General features: G+C 40.2%; 2 protein-coding genes across 5 annotated transcripts; one reads left to right on the top strand and one right to left on the bottom strand.

The window, feature by feature from the left end:
- Nucleotides 1-877: 877 nt before the first annotated feature.
- tarbp2 (TAR (HIV) RNA binding protein 2) lies at nucleotides 878-6416 on the top strand. Its single transcript, XM_031740478.2, has 7 exons — nucleotides 878-1087; nucleotides 2594-2908; nucleotides 3057-3126; nucleotides 3230-3347; nucleotides 3807-3934; nucleotides 4170-4365; nucleotides 5295-6416. The coding sequence occupies exons 1-7, from the start codon at nucleotides 1035-1037 to the stop codon at nucleotides 5450-5452; spliced, it is 1038 nt and encodes a 345-aa protein (XP_031596338.1). The 5' UTR covers nucleotides 878-1034; the 3' UTR covers nucleotides 5453-6416.
- Nucleotides 6417-7222: 806 nt separating this feature from the next.
- On the bottom strand, nucleotides 7223-17476 carry tespa1 (thymocyte expressed, positive selection associated 1). Of its 4 annotated transcripts, none has more exons than XM_039612277.1 (12): nucleotides 17103-17470; nucleotides 16058-16240; nucleotides 15727-15769; nucleotides 14781-14821; nucleotides 14077-14130; nucleotides 12359-12398; nucleotides 12026-12073; nucleotides 11823-11918; nucleotides 11446-11654; nucleotides 10151-11316; nucleotides 9404-9491; nucleotides 7223-7741 (listed from the first exon to the last, which is right to left on the bottom strand). In XM_039612277.1, the coding sequence occupies exons 2-12, from the start codon at nucleotides 16194-16196 to the stop codon at nucleotides 7650-7652; spliced, it is 2016 nt and encodes a 671-aa protein (XP_039468211.1). In that variant the 5' UTR covers nucleotides 16197-16240; nucleotides 17103-17470; the 3' UTR covers nucleotides 7223-7649. The 4 variants fall into 4 exon arrangements, with proteins under 4 accessions (XP_039468211.1, XP_031596334.2, XP_039468212.1 ...); XM_031740474.2 differs by having other exon boundaries at nucleotides 12026-12070; nucleotides 17103-17468; XM_039612278.1 differs by lacking the exon at nucleotides 17103-17470 and adding an exon at nucleotides 16959-17093.
- Nucleotides 17477-19055: the final 1579 nt, after the last annotated feature.

The following is a 19055-nucleotide window of genomic DNA, read 5'->3' on the forward strand; positions in this document are numbered from 1 at the left end:
ATGCCAACATATTGAAAGAACAATGTTTGTCTCTTATATATAATACATCTGTATATACACTGTCAGAGATACTTGTCTTTGAGTGAAGATTTAAGGTGATAGGAAATATAAATAACTGCTACTTGCATCTTTGACCCAGAGTTCAAGATCATATATATATATATATATATATATATATATATATATATATATATATATATATATAATACATATAATATTGTCCATATTATATTAACATCACCACAGTGAGATGACTTTAGTCTCATGAATAACATTAGCTAATTATTATTTACTAACTAATCTTGAAATGACTGTTCAGTACAGAAATGAAGCCCAACTATCATGTTTTACAGTCCTGTGGGCTCAACTAATCAAAGTGATGTCATGACAAAAATGAATGAACAACAAAACATTTTTTCTCCTTCATTTCTGTCACACAAAGCTGTATGAAACATTTCTCGCGGTTAGTATCATGGTTGCTAGGCAACCTGAACAGCACGACGAAGGCTAGATCGTCCCATTTCACAAGCCTCTCACTTCCGCACTTCCCGTACTTGTAGTACGCACCGTACGTAGTACGCGTAGTGCGCGTACTTCAAGCGTGCATACCCTGAATTGGGACACAGCCGATGCTACAGCAGATGGTTTGTTTGGCGCCCCCTACAGGGAACAGCCGAAAGAAGAATGTCTGACTTTTTGACCTCTCTGATGTGCATAAATACCTGGATTGACGCCTGTTGTATACTTCTGTCTGTACCATCCATAGAAAGAGATGTTTCGTGAAATCTCAGCGTTGAACGTGCTAAAAAAAAACAGAGGTTTCGCAGTGAGCCGCTGACGTCATATCCTCGCGCCAGAGGATTCCGCTGTTGTAGTCTGTCGGGGCGGCAGTGACGGGGGGGCTTCGCTTTATGCCGTCGCCTCATCATCTGTAAGGGGAAACAATAAACAGCGTCTGATGAAAGCAAGTGTCTGTTTTGGTGGGGGGGAACTGCCATCCGAAACCGACCGGCTCTGTCTGCGTGAAATAGGGAATGAACGACGAGACAGCATCGGACAGCTGGAAGAGAAACTCCGGGTGCTCCAGGTAAAGCTAAGCTAACAGCTCCCCCGGTCAGTCCACCACACTCCTCCTCCAGTAACAAACAAGATGAGAAGGCTGGCTTTTAGTAGCGTTTCAGAAACAGAGCTGTAAACACGAACTGCTAGCATTTTTTTTTTCCTGACAGCTGCACGTTGCAAAACTGTGACGCCAGAATGACGGCATCGGGTCGTCTGCAGACTTTGGTGACATCCATGCTCTTTTACTCCGTTTCCACACTGTATTCAGACTCTTCGATAATAAAGTAGCTACACTCACACTGAAAACTTTGTAAGCTTCCCCTTTCCGATAGAAAAGTGACTATTAATCTATAATTAGATCAGTGATGGCTGTATTGATCTACAGCACGTGCATTAAACACGAAATTCAGATCTCCACTAAAGAAAGTTTTTTTGTTGTTGTTGTTGTTTTTTTTTGTCTAAGTCTATCCATGTCTGAGGACCTGAGCTCCATAGAGCTTATCTAGTAGTAACACTGAAGGATACCCTTCATTATTAAAGCACATGTTTTACCTCTCATCCGAGAAGCTACGTCAGTTCTATGACCAAATGCTGGAAAGTCCCAGATTGTAAGCAACTGTTGATCATGTGGCTCATCACATGGGCCAAGGTGTGAAAAAGGGTGTGGGTCATTATCAGCAGAGGTTTCTTGTGAACCCATTGTGAGACCTTGCTTCACCCTATCATGTGAGTTACATGGGAAACTACACTATAGGTGGCAGAGAGTTCAAAGATGATGCTTCACAGTGGACATAGATGGCTTCGTTCACTCCTCTTTCAAACCGTCTGTCTTCTTTTGTCCAAAATGTGAATATTGACATCCTTGAAAGACTGACCTTTGACCTTTAGATGCAGACGTGCAGCCGAGTCTTGTCCTGTCGAGGTGGCTCTTCTGTGTTGTGCCATTTATGAAGTGGCTGTTTGGTTTCTCCAGTGAGAATGAAGCACAACTTTACACAGATGTTTTATGACCATTTTTGCAGCCATTTATTTTTATACAGATCAGACTTTGAAAACATTGCATTTTTCTTCTTTTTACTTAGTTTTTTATTCTACTCTTCTGTCTACATTATTTGACATTTTTGTCAACTTTCAGGTGAATTAAAGTCTCATTTAATTGGTGAATATAAGCATGGATATATGTAACTGTAATTGTTTCTGTAACTCTAATATGTCCAAGTTCTGTTTGAACCTGTGTTTTGTTTTACTTTTGAAGACAGAGAATTCAAAATATATAGAAAAAGTATCAAAAACATAGTTCCCCGTAATATTTAGTGAGATTTTTACTCTCCTAATAGTTTTTGTTTTAATTTTTGAGTGAATAAAAACTAAAATAAATATAGGTATGAAAATGAAAATAAATAATAGATAACAAAGTAAAACTATGAAGTTACACACAATATACTAAACCCTATATACAATTATTTTTCTTGTTTGTATGAAAAGGTGTTTCTGAAGAGTTTGTCTCATGCGAGGTTTTTCTCTTATGTAGTATTGAGCAAATGCTGGCTGTGAATCCCGGAAAGACGCCCATCAGTCTGCTGCAGGAGTATGGAACGCGGATAGGCAAGACCCCAGTGTATGACCTGCTGAAGGCCGAGGGACAGGCCCACCAGCCCAACTTCACGTTCCGCGTCTCCGTCGGAGAGATCAGCTGCACCGGCCAGGGGCCCAGCAAGAAGGCAGCCAAGCACAAAGCAGCTGAGGCTGCTCTGAAGATGCTAAAGGGAGGCCTCGGAGGTCCTGCCGGAGTTGGTATTGGAGTAGACGGGTTTATTGGGGTTGATGTGTCTACTGATGCAGATGGGTCAGTTTTTCTGTTTAATTTTTTTAAACATCCAATAAGCAGGCCAGCCTGAATGTTAAGAAGAGCATTTCAACACTTAACAAAAGTAAGATAGAGGTTTGTGTGGTTTCATTGTTACCTTTTTGTTTTTTTCTCAACATCTGTGTAGTGCCCAGTCAGAGATGAAGACCACAGGCACTTCACAGCAGTCTGAATGCAACCCTGTAGGGGCTCTGCAGGTAAATAAACGCAGACAGCTACCAAGGTTTCATTTTGCTGTCATTATTTCTGCGGCTTATAAATTTTCCAACTTTTGGTTTCTTTTTTACTTTGTTCTGCCAGGAGCTGGTGGTGCAGAAAGGATGGCGTTTGCCAGAGTACACAGTCACTCAAGAGTCTGGTCCAGCACATCGCAAAGAGTTCACCATGACCTGCAGAGTGGAGAGATTTGTAGAAATCGGTACGTGGCTTTGTTTCAATCTCTCAGCCTGCGTGCGCGTGTGTGTGTACCATGTTTACATATCTTTGTGGGGACAAAATGCCTGATCCACGAGTTTGCGGGCATTTTTGAGACTCAAAATGTGGTTTTAGTGTCAGGGTTACAGTTTGGTTAGTTGGGGTTAGGCATTCATTTTTAATGGTTAAGGTAAGCTGCTAGGAAAAGCATGATGTCAATTAGATGTCCCCACAAAGACATGAAAACACAATTTTGTGTGTGGGTGGTGTGTGTTCACTAATTAAATATTTTTGATAGAAAACAGCTTAATAAAACTGAGCAAAATCATATATCTATTGTTACGCCTTTCACACTGGTCAACCAGTTTGTGACTTTCCTTGACTTACTCTCTTAAAGCATGAAAACTTCAGAGATATCAAGCACATCCTTTGGTTTCTGATGCAATCTCCTCTTCCTCACCAGGAAGCGGTACATCTAAGAAGCTAGCCAAGAGAAACGCAGCAGCTAAGATGTTGTCACGCATACATGATGTCCCCGTAGATATGAGGACCAGCAATGATGCTGATGCAGAAGATGATACATTTACTATGGTGGGAATCAAACACTGCTACACTAACTGACAAATGTTTATTAAGCATCATTAGAGGAATTAGAGTTTACTTCACTTCTACGTAGTAACAAAATATTTTTTTAAATTTTATTTTTCTGTTTTTTCTGAAGCATTATTAATTTAGCATAATCTCTGATTCATATGCCCTGTTGTTACTCTTCTATCTCTGGGTTATGGCACATAATGACATTGTCCATTAATTCCTGCATGCACAGAACATGGGCAGCAGAGCGGAGTCGGGTAAAAGTAAAGGCTTCAGCTGCACGTGGGATTCTCTGCGCAACTCTGCCGGTGAGAAGATCCTCCAACTCCGCAGCCACCCTCTGGGCATGCCCTCTGATTCCAACTTCTGCTCTTTGCTCAGTGAACTGTCTCTGGAGCAGCGCTTTGATGTCAGCTACCTGGACCTAGGTGAGTTCACAGAGCGTACCTGTCACACTTCTCTCTTGCGTTCTTGCATTCTCATTAAAAGGAGGATGGTATTCAAAGCGTAAAGAGCCACTGCTGATGGGCCTGATGACAGGAAGAGCTGCATTTTTGTTAGTATCTGTTAAATATGGTAATTCAGTGGAGCTTTCACTGTGCTGCTTAAGATCAAACTTGTTAGGTTGTGAAAGCCTCTTACTGCTTTCACATCTGGTTTGCACCATCTGCACACACTATTTGCAGAGGATAAAGGGTAGATTTTGATGTCATGCCAAGAAACAAAAGGCAAGCTGTGTTGTGGTCGTTATTACTGTCACCAGATATTGAGGAAGTAGCCTGCAGCTGCTTGTTATCTTGGTTTTATGTAGAACCATTTTTTTAATGTGGACAGCTCTTCACCAAAACAACAGAGTTTAACGCAGCAGCTTTACATTTATGATTCGAATTATTATTGTTTGTTATCTCTGCTCGATTTATTTGTGTAATTAGCACACATTCTTTTTTTTTCTTTTTTTGTAGTATTAAAACCTGTCACGGCCGTTATTTTGTCCTCTACAAACTATATGATCTATGAAATCGTGACAAAAGTGTTAGTTTTTCTTAATATATGCAGTAGATGAGGCTAGTTATTACTATATTCTAATAGTTGCAGAGGACAGAGTGAAACTATATTCTAATACATGTTTTAGTTACAGTAGTTTTGATCATATTATTAATGTGCCTATATAAAATAACGGTACATTGAATCAGATGTACAGTATTAATAACAATGTTAGCTGTCAAATCTTTCATCCTGAAGTACACCATACATATGTTATGATATTATTTAAAAAGTAGCAGTAATCTCGTAAATATCTATTTTATAATAAAAATGAAGCTCTCGTGATTTTGTATTTTGTTCCTTCTGTTCTCAGAGGAGCGCAGTCTCAGCGGCCTGTGTCAGTGTCTAGTGGAGCTCTCCACGCAGCCAATCACCGTGTGTCACGGCTTCGCCCCAAACACAGACGGTGCCCGAGCCAACGCAGCCCACAATGCACTGCAGTACCTCAAAATCATGGCAGGAGGGAAATGACGAGCGTGTCAGCCCCCCCTCCCCCTCCCTCACAGACTTGAACTCACCACTACAAAATGCCATCATAAATTTCTACTTTGGATGACGGAGGCACTTTTGTGATGAACTCAAATAACATGAATTACCTCAAATTTAGAAATGAAGACTCTTTATGCCCCAAGATTTTTTTAAAAGTCCTATTGATGATGCCAATGAAGATTTAGTTGCCCCCCAAAAAATCACTTGACATTTACAATATTTATCACTAATTATGTATTTTTACTTTTTTTATATCACCCTATTTGTTTTCATCTGAATTTATAAATGGTGCTATCGTGGTAAACTCAACGTTGCAAATAACTCGAGATAAAATTCTGATGCCATGAAATGACCAGGGCGTGAAAGGGGTCTGAAGAAAATGGAGTGGAGTCATCCGTTCACTGCTGCTTTGTTAAATCCCGGTTTTCATGCACGGACCTAAAAAGAGCCCAGACTTGAAGACAAATTAAGAAAAAGAGACTGCTGAGTTATTGTCATAGGACAATCATCTTGAAGATTGACCATTTTACACACAAGTGTTGAAAAATGTTGGTTTTAGTATGAAAATAGTCCCCCTGTTGTGCTCATTTACATGCTTGTTCTTTGTTTGGGTCTGTTAGAGTAGGTTTATATGATTTAATGTTTAATAAACACATTATTTGTGGCTACACCTTTTGTCACCCTCTCTCTGAAACAGTCCACTTCTATTATTGTGCGGCCTTTACAATAGACCCCCCACCCCTCTGTTCTGATTGGTCAGTTGAACTGATACAGTGGTATCTGAAATCCCAGTGTCTTTACGATAATGTTTTTAATTTTGTGGGCTTTTTTAAGGTAACTTTGGTGTTAAATTAGGGAGTTGAAAATTGTTTTATTTAATGAAATGTTTCACATTGCTGTATCCTGTTTCCATGGAAATAAAAGCATGTCACTGGGTCTTCAGTTCTTCAGAGGGGTGAAATAGTTTTACTATAAGATTCAGCAAAGGCAGCTTCTCATTTACTGATGATGTGCCAAACTAGCCTCCGTGCTGGCGTTACATCAGTGTGTTACGTAGTGACATAGATTAGTCAGAAAACTATTATGTTTCAGAATGACTACTTTTGGCATGTAGGCAAACCTTTTATAACTTTCCAAACAGTTTACACACAAACAAAGCTAAGCAACCCCCAAAACAGTGTTAGAGGCTCTTACATTTAAAACCCCCAAATTAAAGCTGACTGTCTCTGCTGCACTGTGCTCTGAATGTTTGGCCATGTTATATAAAAAATTATTTATAATATTTTGGAAACTCCGTTATGAATTGCCCTCATGTAGTTTCATGATGTGTCACAGTCTAATTTCTCACGCTTTACGTTAAGAAGTTTGCAAATTCATTTCTGCTGAGATAAAGACACGGCTATGTGTTGGCAGAAAAAGGAAGCGGTACAGTGAGTTTTATAGTAAATGTTTGTTCTTCTCAACATTAAACTCATTCTCGTGTGTTAAGCTTTCAACATCACAGACCAGACAAAGCCATCATGTCATGTGGACTTCCAAAAGTATTAAAACAATGCCCTTCATTTTCCTATGTTTTTCTGTTGATGTGACTGATAAGTTTCCACATAAAAGCTGATGACTGGCTTCCAGAGTATGCTCTGTAACTGCCTGTTGTGTCACTTCACCTTGCCTTACTGTAGCTGTTAGTTGGTAAAATCCTGTGAAGTCATTTAATAAAAGAATTTTTTGCACTACTCAAGAAAACATCTGTCGCTCAATGCAGGATGGATTTTATTCACGCTGACATTGAATTCAAGGTGCATGAAACTAATGGTGATGCTGAAATTAAACTTGTAATACTCCTCTGCTGTGATACAAAAACAATAAATGGAAGTAAAATGTTAGCTCCACAGGAATGCAGCCTTTCACCTGTATTATGACTAGATTGCAATTTAAATAAAATATTTTCCACTGTCTACTTATTAACAATACAATAATCTCTGTTAAATATGAGCACAATGGAAAAACTTAATACTTTGTTCAAAAATATTCTCACTGGAAAAAAACTCTAAAATCGTGAAATGAGCAAGTCTTACAGTACGATGATTTTATTTTGATAGAAAGTCCTCGCCAGAGTTTCACAAACTCTGATTCAGTGAAGGCAAGCACTGCCGTACATGCTGTTGGCATGAGCTTTCTGTCATCTGCTGTGTCTGTCTGATGAGGGGCTGACTTCTTCGTCCGCGTAGCCGCTGCTGTCCGACTGCATACTGTCACCGCGGACCACTTCACCTATACGAGGGCGCAAACACAGTCAGATATCCTCTCCAAACTCTGGGAAGTGCAGCACAAGTGCAGCAGCACACTGACCTAAATAGGCACAGAAACGCACACCTGCAGAGCTACTTGTGTACACATCTGTCAAGCTCTCATGTGATGCTGAATTCATATTCATGCTCAAACATACACGCACCAGCCACATTAGCAGGTACGACCACTCATTAACACAATTATCTAATCGACTAATCACATGGCTGCAAGTCAGGCATGTTCATGTTCAGACATGATCAAGATGACCTAGTGAAGTTCAAACTGAGCATCAGAATGGGAAAGAAAGGCGATTTAGATTAAGTGACATGGAGCGTGGCGTAGTTGTTGGTGCCAGATGGGCTGCTCTTTGCATTTCTAAGGTTTATAGAGAATGGTGCAAAAAAAACCAGTGAGCAGCAATTATCTGGGTGAAAAATTCCTTATGGATGTCAGAGAATAGCTAGACTGCTTTGGGCTGACATAAAGTCAGCAGTAACTCAAATGACAACTCGTTACAACCAAGCCTTGCAGAAGAGCATCTCTGAACACACAACACATTGGACATTGAAGCACTGAGCCGTCCTATGGTGTGGTCAGATTCTGATGTAAACAACATGAAACCACGGCTCCATCCTGCCTTGCATCAGTGGTTTAGACCTGTGGTGGTGTAATGGTGTGGGTGATATTTTCTTGGCACACTTTGGGCCCCTTAGTATGAACTAAGCATTGTTTGCTCCTGACAATCCTTTTATAACTCCAACGTACCCATCTACTGATGGCTGCTTCCACCACCACGTCACAAAGCTCAATTCGCTGTACTGAAATGACCTCCACACACACCTGATCTCAGTGAAACACAGCATTTTGGGATGGTAAATGGCCTGTATTTGTATAGCGCTTTACTAGTCCCTAAGGACCCCAAAGCGCTTTACACATCCAGTCACCCACCCATTCACACACTGGTGATGGCAAGCTACATTGTAGCCACAGCCACCCTGGGGCGCACTGACAGAGGCGAGGCTGCCGGACACTGGCGCCACCGGGCCCTCTGACCACCACCAGTAGGCAACGGGTGAAGTGTCTTGCCCAAGGACACAATGACCGAAGCTGTCCAAGCCAGGGCTCGAACCGGCAACCTTCCGATTAGAAGGCAAACTCCTAACTCTTGAGCCACGATCGCCCCCCATTGTACCTTGAATGGGAGATTCCCATCACAGATGTGCGCAGTACTGTCATTTCAATATAGACAAAATGTCTGAGGCAGACTTTCAGCACCTTACTGAATCTGTGAAGAATTAAGGCAGTTCTCAAGGCAAAAGGGGGTCCAACCCAGCACTAGCAGTGTATATTTTTATACCTGGGTTTGCCCGAATTACTCAGTTCCTCATTTGACCTCAATACAAGACCTACGATAAGCTCAAAGTTTATTCACATGTAGCTGAGCAGTGTTACATGGCAACACCCTTTGACTTCACACATTTAACTGTTATAACTGTGTGCATCTTTTTTTTTTTCGTCAGCAATTTTATGACCACTGCTAACTGCAAACAGCTATTTTAAAACTGCAACAAGTCAAATTCCCATAAACTGTGTTCACAAAATAAAAGTCAAGTTCCTCAAATGAGATGTAAGCACACAGGGTACCTTTGTATTGATGGTCTTTTGAAAATGGTGAGGTTGTAGTTCTTGGACTTTCTGACTGTCCCAAGTCTTCTTCTCCTGCACTATGCACCTAAAACGACAAAGGGAATGCCTGTTTAATAACTGTTTAAAAATAATTTCATGAACAATTACACACAGCAAGAGCTGAACAAGTCATTGCATCATGGATGTCTATCACTATACAGTGTTTGAAGCCAAATATAAGTGAACATAAGAGCCTCTTTTGTATCATTTGGTTAGGTTTTCAATACTTCTGATAAATAACATCGTTATTTAGCCTGTTTGTTGTTTTTTTTACATAACAAACAAAAATCAATGATCAAAATCCTTTTGAAAGAGAAAAAATGTAAGCACAAGACATATTCCTAATGTAGGCTGTATTCTGGGTCAAAGTGAGCAACACAAAACACCCACGTATTATGATTCATAAATGGCTCATAGCCAATACCAAACATTATCAGAGGAGGAAAGAACATATGGAATATTTGAAGGTGAGATTGCTTTTGAGTAATTATTTTATCATTTTGTTATATCCATTTATACCCTTTTCATCATGTTCTAGCATGATTATGATAACTTGAGCCTCTTTGGAGGATGTTTACTGAATCAGTTTGCGATGTACTCAGTTTGCTTTCGTTTAATGAAAGTCAGCCAAGCATTGTTACACTCTTTTCAAATGGTAGTGCTGAGATAACAAGCAACATGAAGCCTATTGTAAAACTACTGTACCTCTTCCAGCTCAAAGGAATTAACCTGCTGAAGGTTACTGGAGAGCTTGCCCAGGCTCTGATGCATCAGAGGATAAAGATACTGTCCTTGCTTCTCTGAAGGAGACTTTTTCTCACCATATAAACCATGCGAAGCATGACTGGAATCTGATGTTTTCAAAGAAGAACAAGGCACATCATCGCCTTCCCAGCCAGTCACAGTTATGCAGTAATGAGTGTTACCACTGGGTTCCGAGACAGGAAGTGATCTAGATGCATCCCCCCGCGTGGCCTCACCTGAAGAGGCAACGTCGTCTGTGTGTGGATTCAGGTTAGACTTTGTCACAGAGGCTTGTAGACTGACTTTGTGTGATATAGAACAGGATTTATCTGTGCTTTCTCTCTCTGAGGGAGTCAAACTGTCTGGACTGTGTGTCCTTTGACTGCAAAAAGGTGCCCGGTGTACACTCTCGACTATCTGGGGGCAAATTAAATCGTATGTAACCTTGGCAACAGGCTTTAGTTCAGCTGTCCTTTTGTTACTTTGTGTCAAACATGAGTCTGGCTCTGGCTGACAGGAAAGTGATTCGGAGTTGGTTTCTATGACAGTTTCTTCTGATAATGATGACGCAACAGATGTTCTTACACTCTGAGTCATGGAGTCATTTTCACCAGAGTCAACATCCTTTGGCTGCTTATTATCATCCCCCATTTCCGTTTCACAGGTTTTATTTCTGTCCTCGAGAATCTCCCTGTCCATCGTTGACTGTTGAGTTTCCAGCCCATTTTCACCGTCTGCGATCTGGTTAACATCCATAGCTGAATTATTGCTATTACATTCCTCCAAATCCAGCTTCTTGTTAACTCCACTCTTGTTTTTCCACACTATATCCACAACTTCTGGGAGGCTGGACCTTTTCCTGGGTGAAGGCTGTGGAGAGGTGGAGTCAGACCCCCGGGGAGAGCCCGTGTAGAGACACATCTTATTGACAGTGTCCTTCAGCCTCTCCACCGGAGAGCGTGGCTCACTTCGAATGCTGCTTCTGAATCGTTCGATCCTCTGCACAGGGGAAGAGAAGGTAAACTCCGGTGTGGACAGTTTCTGGAGAGGAGTGCGGGACACGTGGGAGTACAGGGAATAGAAAGCGTTGGCCATTGCTGTCAGCACTTGAACCTGTCTGAAACGACCTATGGGAATAAAGAGACTTATATAAATGGATATAATTTACCTTATCACAGATCAAATCATATACAGATTACAGCTACAGAAGTCAAAGCAAGATAACCTACAGAAGAACTACAACTAGATAGTCTTACTAGCAAGAGAGAGGCTGGGGTCTTCTTCTCTTATCCGCCGTATCTGTGAGTCTAGGAAGAGTCGGAAGTTGATGCCCTGAGCCTGAGAAGGAAAGGTGAAGAAGCGAGGAGGGATGCGAACAGTAACCTGTGGCTCCTCACAGCCAAAACCCAGCTCATACAAAGTCTCCTCTGCATCCTCTGAACACAACTCGAGGACATCTGATATACTAGTGTAAGAAAAAAGGAGAGAAAATGTTGTATTACAGCTAATGTTTTACAAAGCCATCAAAGATGCAACCACTATAGTGAATAATATGTTAGAAATAGTGTATACCATGTCATCTGAAAACCATTTTTGAAAATTTGGCGAATAATAAATCCTTTAAAAGACTCACGTCGATGTACTTTTCCAGGTTGAGGCGGAGAAGCAGCTGGAAGTTATGCTGTGGCCCAAGTTCATTGATGGCAAACATAGTCCTTGACGTGGGGTGCTGAACATAAGACGTGTCAGATGTTAGACTGCATCCAACCCGGATGTTAAAGCCTTTATTTATGTGTTTTCTGTTTAATCTGACGTGTGGAAGAGTTGCTCACTGACCTGGTGAGCCTGCTCTTTTGTCTGAAGGACGGCTGTCGCGCCAAGCTTCTTGGTCACCACACAGTGAAACAAAATTATAAATAAATAACATTAGATCATTTATTTAAGTTTCTTTAGCACTGATTTTGTAAAATTATAAAGTCACATGATGGACTACAATCACACAGCAAGCTTCATCTATTACAACTGAATTATTAAATGAGAAATGCCTTTAGTATAGTGTAAAGATCACCTATGCTATATGCCTATGACTACCAGTTCTTTACTAAATATTTGTTGTTTCCTGTTTTACTGCTACTGCCATAACTACATGCTTACATGCTGACTACTCACCCAGGCTCAGGTGTAACATCTCCACCTTCTACCACAGAAGCTGAAACAAGGAAGCCATGTTAAAATAAATTACAACACTTCTAGTTTCGACAGCTTCCCCAGGCACAATACCACAGGGTTGCTCAAGGAAGAAATTCACTTATCAGGACAGACAAAACGCTACAGAGGATATAAAGTTGCAGATATATTTCTATGATGTGAGTAAATGTAGAAAATCCCCTTCGGCGCTACTCTTCCTTCATTTAATGCAATGCTTCCTGCAAAGGGACAATCAAGCAACAACAGATTAATAACTTCTGTTAATTAATGGCTGTGTAAATGAAGAGTGAGCTTTCTTTGTTTGACAGCTTAAACCTTTAACAACTTTGTACTTTGAACACTGTTTGACTTCAGTTATGTGAAACAATATTTTAGTAAGAGACATGGAAAATATGTGAGTTAGTTTTTGGTATTTTTGTTGAATTATCTGTTTAATATTAGAAGGAATTTTGTTAGGTACACAATCGAATTGACTTATCAGTCAATCGCATATAAGCAACTCCATAAATTTAGGCATGTGGATATGGTCAAAACAACCTGCTGCAGTTCAAACTGAGCAGAATGGGGATGATTTACGTGATTTTGAATGTAACATGGTTGTTGGGGGCAGACAAGTCTCCACAGTTACCATATCTCAATCCAATAATAGCAACTTTGTGTTTTAGTGAAACAGAAGATTTGTATCACAGATTTACAACCAGCAAATCTGTAGCAACTGATGAAAAACTGCTGAAAAAATAGGCCAAAATATCTGAAGAATGTTTCAGACCCCTTGTTCAGTCTATGCAACAAGTCTTAAAACCTGTGACCTTTGCTTACAATCCACTAAGCTGATTGTTCCAGGGTCCGAATATCCGCTAGGTGATAATTAATGTTGTGGCGTAACCCCTACAATAACAATCATATAACAGTTTTTTCATATATGATCTCCATGTGATCCTTAAAAATCTGCACATATGTAAAGTTGTATTTTGTTTAAATAAGTGTTCCCATTCATGACATAATATAAGAGTTATAAACAAAATAGCTTTCAAGCCTAAACCCAGCTTTCTAAAAAAACGTCCTCATGGCACTGCACAACACTGGGTGTGTCACTGACAACAGAGATTTAAAAACATCAGGATGCACAGTCAAGTCTCCTATAGTAATATGTTCTGCTCTATTATTAGTCTTTTACAAGGGTAAGCATTTATTACGTCGTGTGTACAGAGAACACATAAAGGTTAGATTAAGGGCTTGACTAATCTTCAGATGAATGTGAGAAAGGTAGTGGTTATGGCTAAGTCTTCAGGAAATTAATGCAAAACTATTCTCAAGAAATATCTGGGGTGGCCATTATCTGCAGTTTCCTTTTTCCTTTAACAGGAATTAATATGTTAGATGCATTCACGTGAAGACAAATACTCAGTTTGAATTAGAAGAGTTAGCAGAGAGAGCAAGGGGCAGGACCTATGACCCCTCCAGTCAATCAATGTGAATTATCCAGAAACACTCCTTTGCTATTCTCACACCGGCTCAGTGGCACATCGCACACTCTTTGTACTAGGGAGCTGACACAGAGAGCTAACCCCAGGCAAAAATCAATGTAATTCCTAAAATTCCTTTAGGAAAACACTAAGTATGCATGCAGTCATGTAGATTTGTCTGCCCACGCATGAACATATACAGCGTATGCTTACCATCTGCTCCAAGTTTTAGGTCATCAGCAAAGTTACCAGCTTGGAGCACAGACTCTGAAGACAGGAGAAAGTCACAGATATGAATCATGAGATGAGAAATACTTTTAAAATTTAAAAAAAAACTGTAATGTAGACTTCCTCCATGTACATTATTATGAATGTAGCAAATATGAGGAACTTTTATTTTACCTCACCGTTTCCTTTTTGTGCAGATTAAAACTTAAAATTGCCTACTGCATTTCAAAAGGAGTAAAAAATTTGACTTTTTACTGCACCACAATTTTTTGACAGCTTTAGTTCCTTATCGTACTATGACACACAAAACATCCTGTTGTCCTGCAAACTCGTACGTAATTAGGAGCTGAGCAACCAAAATTGACACACAGGTTTATCTTTGGCCTCTGAAGGTTCTTATCTATATCAGCTATCATGGCGTCATCAGGTTGCCTACCATCCATCTAACAACGGGCTAAAATCACAGACCAAACAATGCTGTCACATGTACTAGTTAAACATAATATGCTCCTTGCGGTTCGTAACTCATTTGAATGAAAAACTGCTCAAATTAGGAACATCGACAACAGAAACATTTGATAACATCAGAATCTGAAACCCTGATAAAAGTATCAGTATGCAGTATTATGAAACATAATACTGCATGCAAATATATTTTAACGATGAGGTTTGTTTCAGCTCCTACTCACCAAAACTCAGCTGACCGCTGTTCTCTGAGCAGGCGTCTGACCTGTAAAACATTCCAATATTTAAAGCATGAACACACGCACTGTGAGATCCAATCAGTGTCATGCTTTTATCAAACGAGTCATTAAGTTTGCATAGATAGGTTCATCTGCAGCACGATACTGCCGGAGCTCGTGAGAGCTGCTTCTTCAATCAACTTACTGTTGGAATCTGTCAACTTCCTCTTGTAGATGTAATAACTCCTTCAAACTAGTCTGGTTATTCTCTCCTATTTGTTTTACTGTACTCTTTTCTGGTGTTACAGGCCATTTCAGTGAAAACGCAGACTATGCAGTAACTCATTGACCACTAAAATGCAACTTCCTTCTTGATAACTGACGTAATGTGAACTAATCTGTCTGTGTTCCTTGCAGCATTTTGATGAAATGATTATTTCCTTCTAGTTATATAATTTTCGCTCCCATAAGGAAATATTACAAAGAGTGAAGCAGCAGAAGTTGTTTGTGAGGTTTAGTTTGTGTGTGATGAAAAATTCTTACGGCTGAAGACATCTATATGTTGATACCATGTATTCTGGCCACGTATTTTAATCATACTCAGTAACAGGTATCTTCTGTGACACTTAACACTGGTTGATCTTCTGCAAACAAGTGTTCCCAAGACAGCAAAAGGTCAGTTCGGAGCATCGGTTTTATAGTTTTAAAGTTTCATTTTAAAATTATTTTTTTCCAATGGAACAATAATAAGTCATCATCAAAGTTGACTTTGGTGAAAAACAATACTGCGGCTGCCTTGCTGCAGCGTCTTCCTGGAACACCTGACTTCAGAGAGTTTCCACTTGCTACACGCCGCTCTTTGTTAACCAGTTTCCAGTGACTGACAACTTGTCCTTCAGTGCTTAAAATATCATCTTACAAGAAAAACAAGCAGTAAAACAAGATGACTTACCCACAACCGAGAAGCCAGTTCTCAATCTTTCCCGTAAGGCATCCTGTGGAAATCACACTTAAGATTATGACTGATCCCCACTGAAGGAACACGTTCATCGTGCTTTTATAAACTGACAGTTAGACGCTTGTTATCATGTACTCCTGTTATTTTTGCTATTTGTCACAACAAATATATTTTTAACCTACTATTTACTCTTTATCCAATAAATGGAGTATCCAGCTACTTAGGTATCTTCAAGTTCAGCTGATCACTTGATGTATGCTGAAGATAGTTAATAATAAACCACCATGGAGGATGATCCCTCCCACGTTCCAGAATCTGCTCTTACCATCAGAGAACACATCATCGTCCGCTATTGAGGCAGATGGGAGCGGGCACAGAGGCCCTTCAGGGTCTTCAAAAGTGACCCACTGACGGCTGCTGTTGATCCAGGCTCGCCGCCTCACTGTGGAGGACGAGCTCTCCATCGCCTCAGTTCACAGGACACCCGGGGGACATGGCTCTGTCAAAGCTGCCAAGGTGCAACGAAAGAGCCGGGGATGAAACACTGAAGCAGCAACATAGTTTTAGGCTTTAATGTTTACTTTAGGAGAATGAACACATTTTACTCTAAAGTCAGTTGTATTCAGGATTTTCAGTGAGTATCCCTTCTCATTAAAATTGAGCCATTTTTGCATAGGGATATTAACAGCCGCTTCCTTATCAGTAGTGTTTCTAAGACATCTGTGCATAGATTATACTTAATATTGCAGTAAAAATGAGGTGGCTACACGCAAATCAATCTAGCTATGACATTAAGTTCAGAGACTATACTGCTTAAAGCTCATCAAAGTCAGACAAACAGTTCAGATGAAATATTGTACCTCCAGGACAGCTGGAGACAAGATAACAGACACAATATAAAACATGTACAGATAAATATTCATAAAAATTTGGTATGTTATGGTTAAATGCTCATGAAGCGCATTTACCAGAGCAAACAACATATAAACATACGGATAATAGAAAATGATACAAGGTGGCTTCTAGTTGCCTTCAGTATGACTAACTGACAGTTCACTCTAAATCCCTTCAAAGTAAAAGCAGTCATTATTCATTAAAAGTCGTAATTTACTTTAATATGTAAGGGAAACCAAGTGTAGTCTAGATAAGACTAGTCTAGATTATCGATGAGGTGTAAACCATTAAATATATATGATTATACTAATTAAGAATAATTATTTACTTACTTTAAAATACAGCACACAGGAGCCGTTGGATGCTATGTTCTCGATAATAAGACGGAGTAAGATTTTCTCCATCCAGCTACAGCGAAGCGACTACATGCTGCCTTTAGAGCTCAATCAATGCTGATAACCGAAAAGCAGCCTTACCTTCATCGGCGCAGGTTTCAGTTCTGTATCAGAGGCGCTCTTTGTCTCGTTTCCTGTATGTGTCGGCTTAAATACGAGCAACTTCATCTGCAATCTTTACAAAACTCTCAAACTGCATCCAGCAGGCTCCCGTTTATTAACGACCGCTCGACGATTCTGGTGATTTCCTTTCGAAAGCAGTCAGTTATAGGTCGGGCTGAATATGCGCGGATCTTGGCGGTGAAGCGGTTTGAGAAGCCTTTGTAGGAAGTAACTTTGCATCTCGTCTGAAATACAAAAGTTTTATCAGCGTGGGATGCAGCTGCTGCACATCCTGCAGAAACAAAAACACACTCAGACAGGTCTGTGGAAATGTCAGAGGCAAAGGTGATAGTGCGACACGAGTGATTTGAATGCAAATCATATGATAGGCAAATAGTGCGTGTTTTTTGCACCTCTCCTGTGATATTTGAATTTTTAAAAACAAATAAACATTATTTTTGCGTCCAGTGGCCCACAATCATCTTCTTCAGTCGTTTTACTGTGAGGTGTGTAGTTGTTAACTGCAGCTGGGAAACTTTGCTTAAAAAGAGCAATGAGTCGCTGATAATCGTAAATATGTAATTAAAAAATGGAAAAAAAGAAAGAAAAAGGAGATTTTCTCGTATCTTAGTGTATCATGAAGACACCAAAGAAGTGTAGACTTGCTAATGCCGTGGGAGTACAGAGGCCATTTGTAGCCATCACTCCAACATCCCAGTGCAGTGTGCCACTTAATGCCAGTCTGACATTTTAGCATAATTTTTTGCACTGACTGATAAATGTGATGTATCCTTACAAATTTGACTAAAGTGACAATCTCTAACTATAGTGCCGATCCTCCTGACGGGTTTGATTCATCTACTCCTTAGGCCCAGGTCTTCTCCAGAGGCCTGGGAGTCTGAGGGTCCTGCACAGTATCTTAGGTACTCCTGGGACTGCACCCCACTGGACAGAGATGCTCATATATATATTAGAAGGAGCTAACATCAGAAATCCTACCAGCGGCTAGAAAAAGATGACTTACAGGATAGCACAGAGGCTCAGATCATGGCAGCACATGAACAGGTCCTAAGCACCATAAAGGACAGGACTCTACCACAGCTGACAGAACCCAAACTGCAGACTGTGCAAAGGCGCCCCAGAGACTATCCAACACATAGTAACAGGATGCAAGATACAAGCTTGGACTGCATACCCTGAGAGACATAACCAAGTGGCTGTGATAGTGTACTGGAACATCTGTGTTGCATATGGAAGAGAAGAAGAACAGCAAGGTCCTAAGTTTCCTGTGAGACTTCTGAGTTCCAGACCGACAAGCAGCTGCGGGTCAACCAATCAGACATAGTGATGGCTGTGGTAATCCCAGCAGACAGCAACATCAGGAAGGAGCACAAGGAGACAGAGAACTACCAGAAGCTGAAGGAACAACTGGAGCAGATGTGGAGGTAAAGTCCAAAGTAGTCATAGTGGTAAGAGGAGCTGTAAGAAGCTGTAACCCTGAAATTGGAAGAGTGGCTCCTGCAGATTCCTCGCACAACATCAGAGGTCTCTTGTCAGAAGAGTGCAGTCCTGGGATTTAGAGTATTCAGAAATCAGGACTCTCCGTGCAGTAAAGTACAAAAAATGGGAAAAAACTGTAATTTAATGAAGCCAGTAAAGATACAAATGACTTGAACTCAGTTCTGCCCAGTATTTATTTTATTTTATTATAACCTTAAAATGAATTGCCCACCTCTGATTTAGGCTATTTATTAATCAACATTTGTCACCTGATTAATAAGTAACATTTTTATTTTATTATTCTTACTTTTTAATAATCACCTATAGGTAAAAAGCTGTAAAAGTTATGTTTTAAATAAATGTTAACATTTTCCACTATGATGCATATCTAGTATTTCCCTTTAAATATTCACAAAAAATCACTTAATATAA

This window comes from Oreochromis aureus, linkage group 5, assembly GCF_013358895.1.
Source record: "Oreochromis aureus strain Israel breed Guangdong linkage group 5, ZZ_aureus, whole genome shotgun sequence".
NCBI classification, from domain to species: domain Eukaryota; kingdom Metazoa; phylum Chordata; class Actinopteri; order Cichliformes; family Cichlidae; genus Oreochromis; species Oreochromis aureus.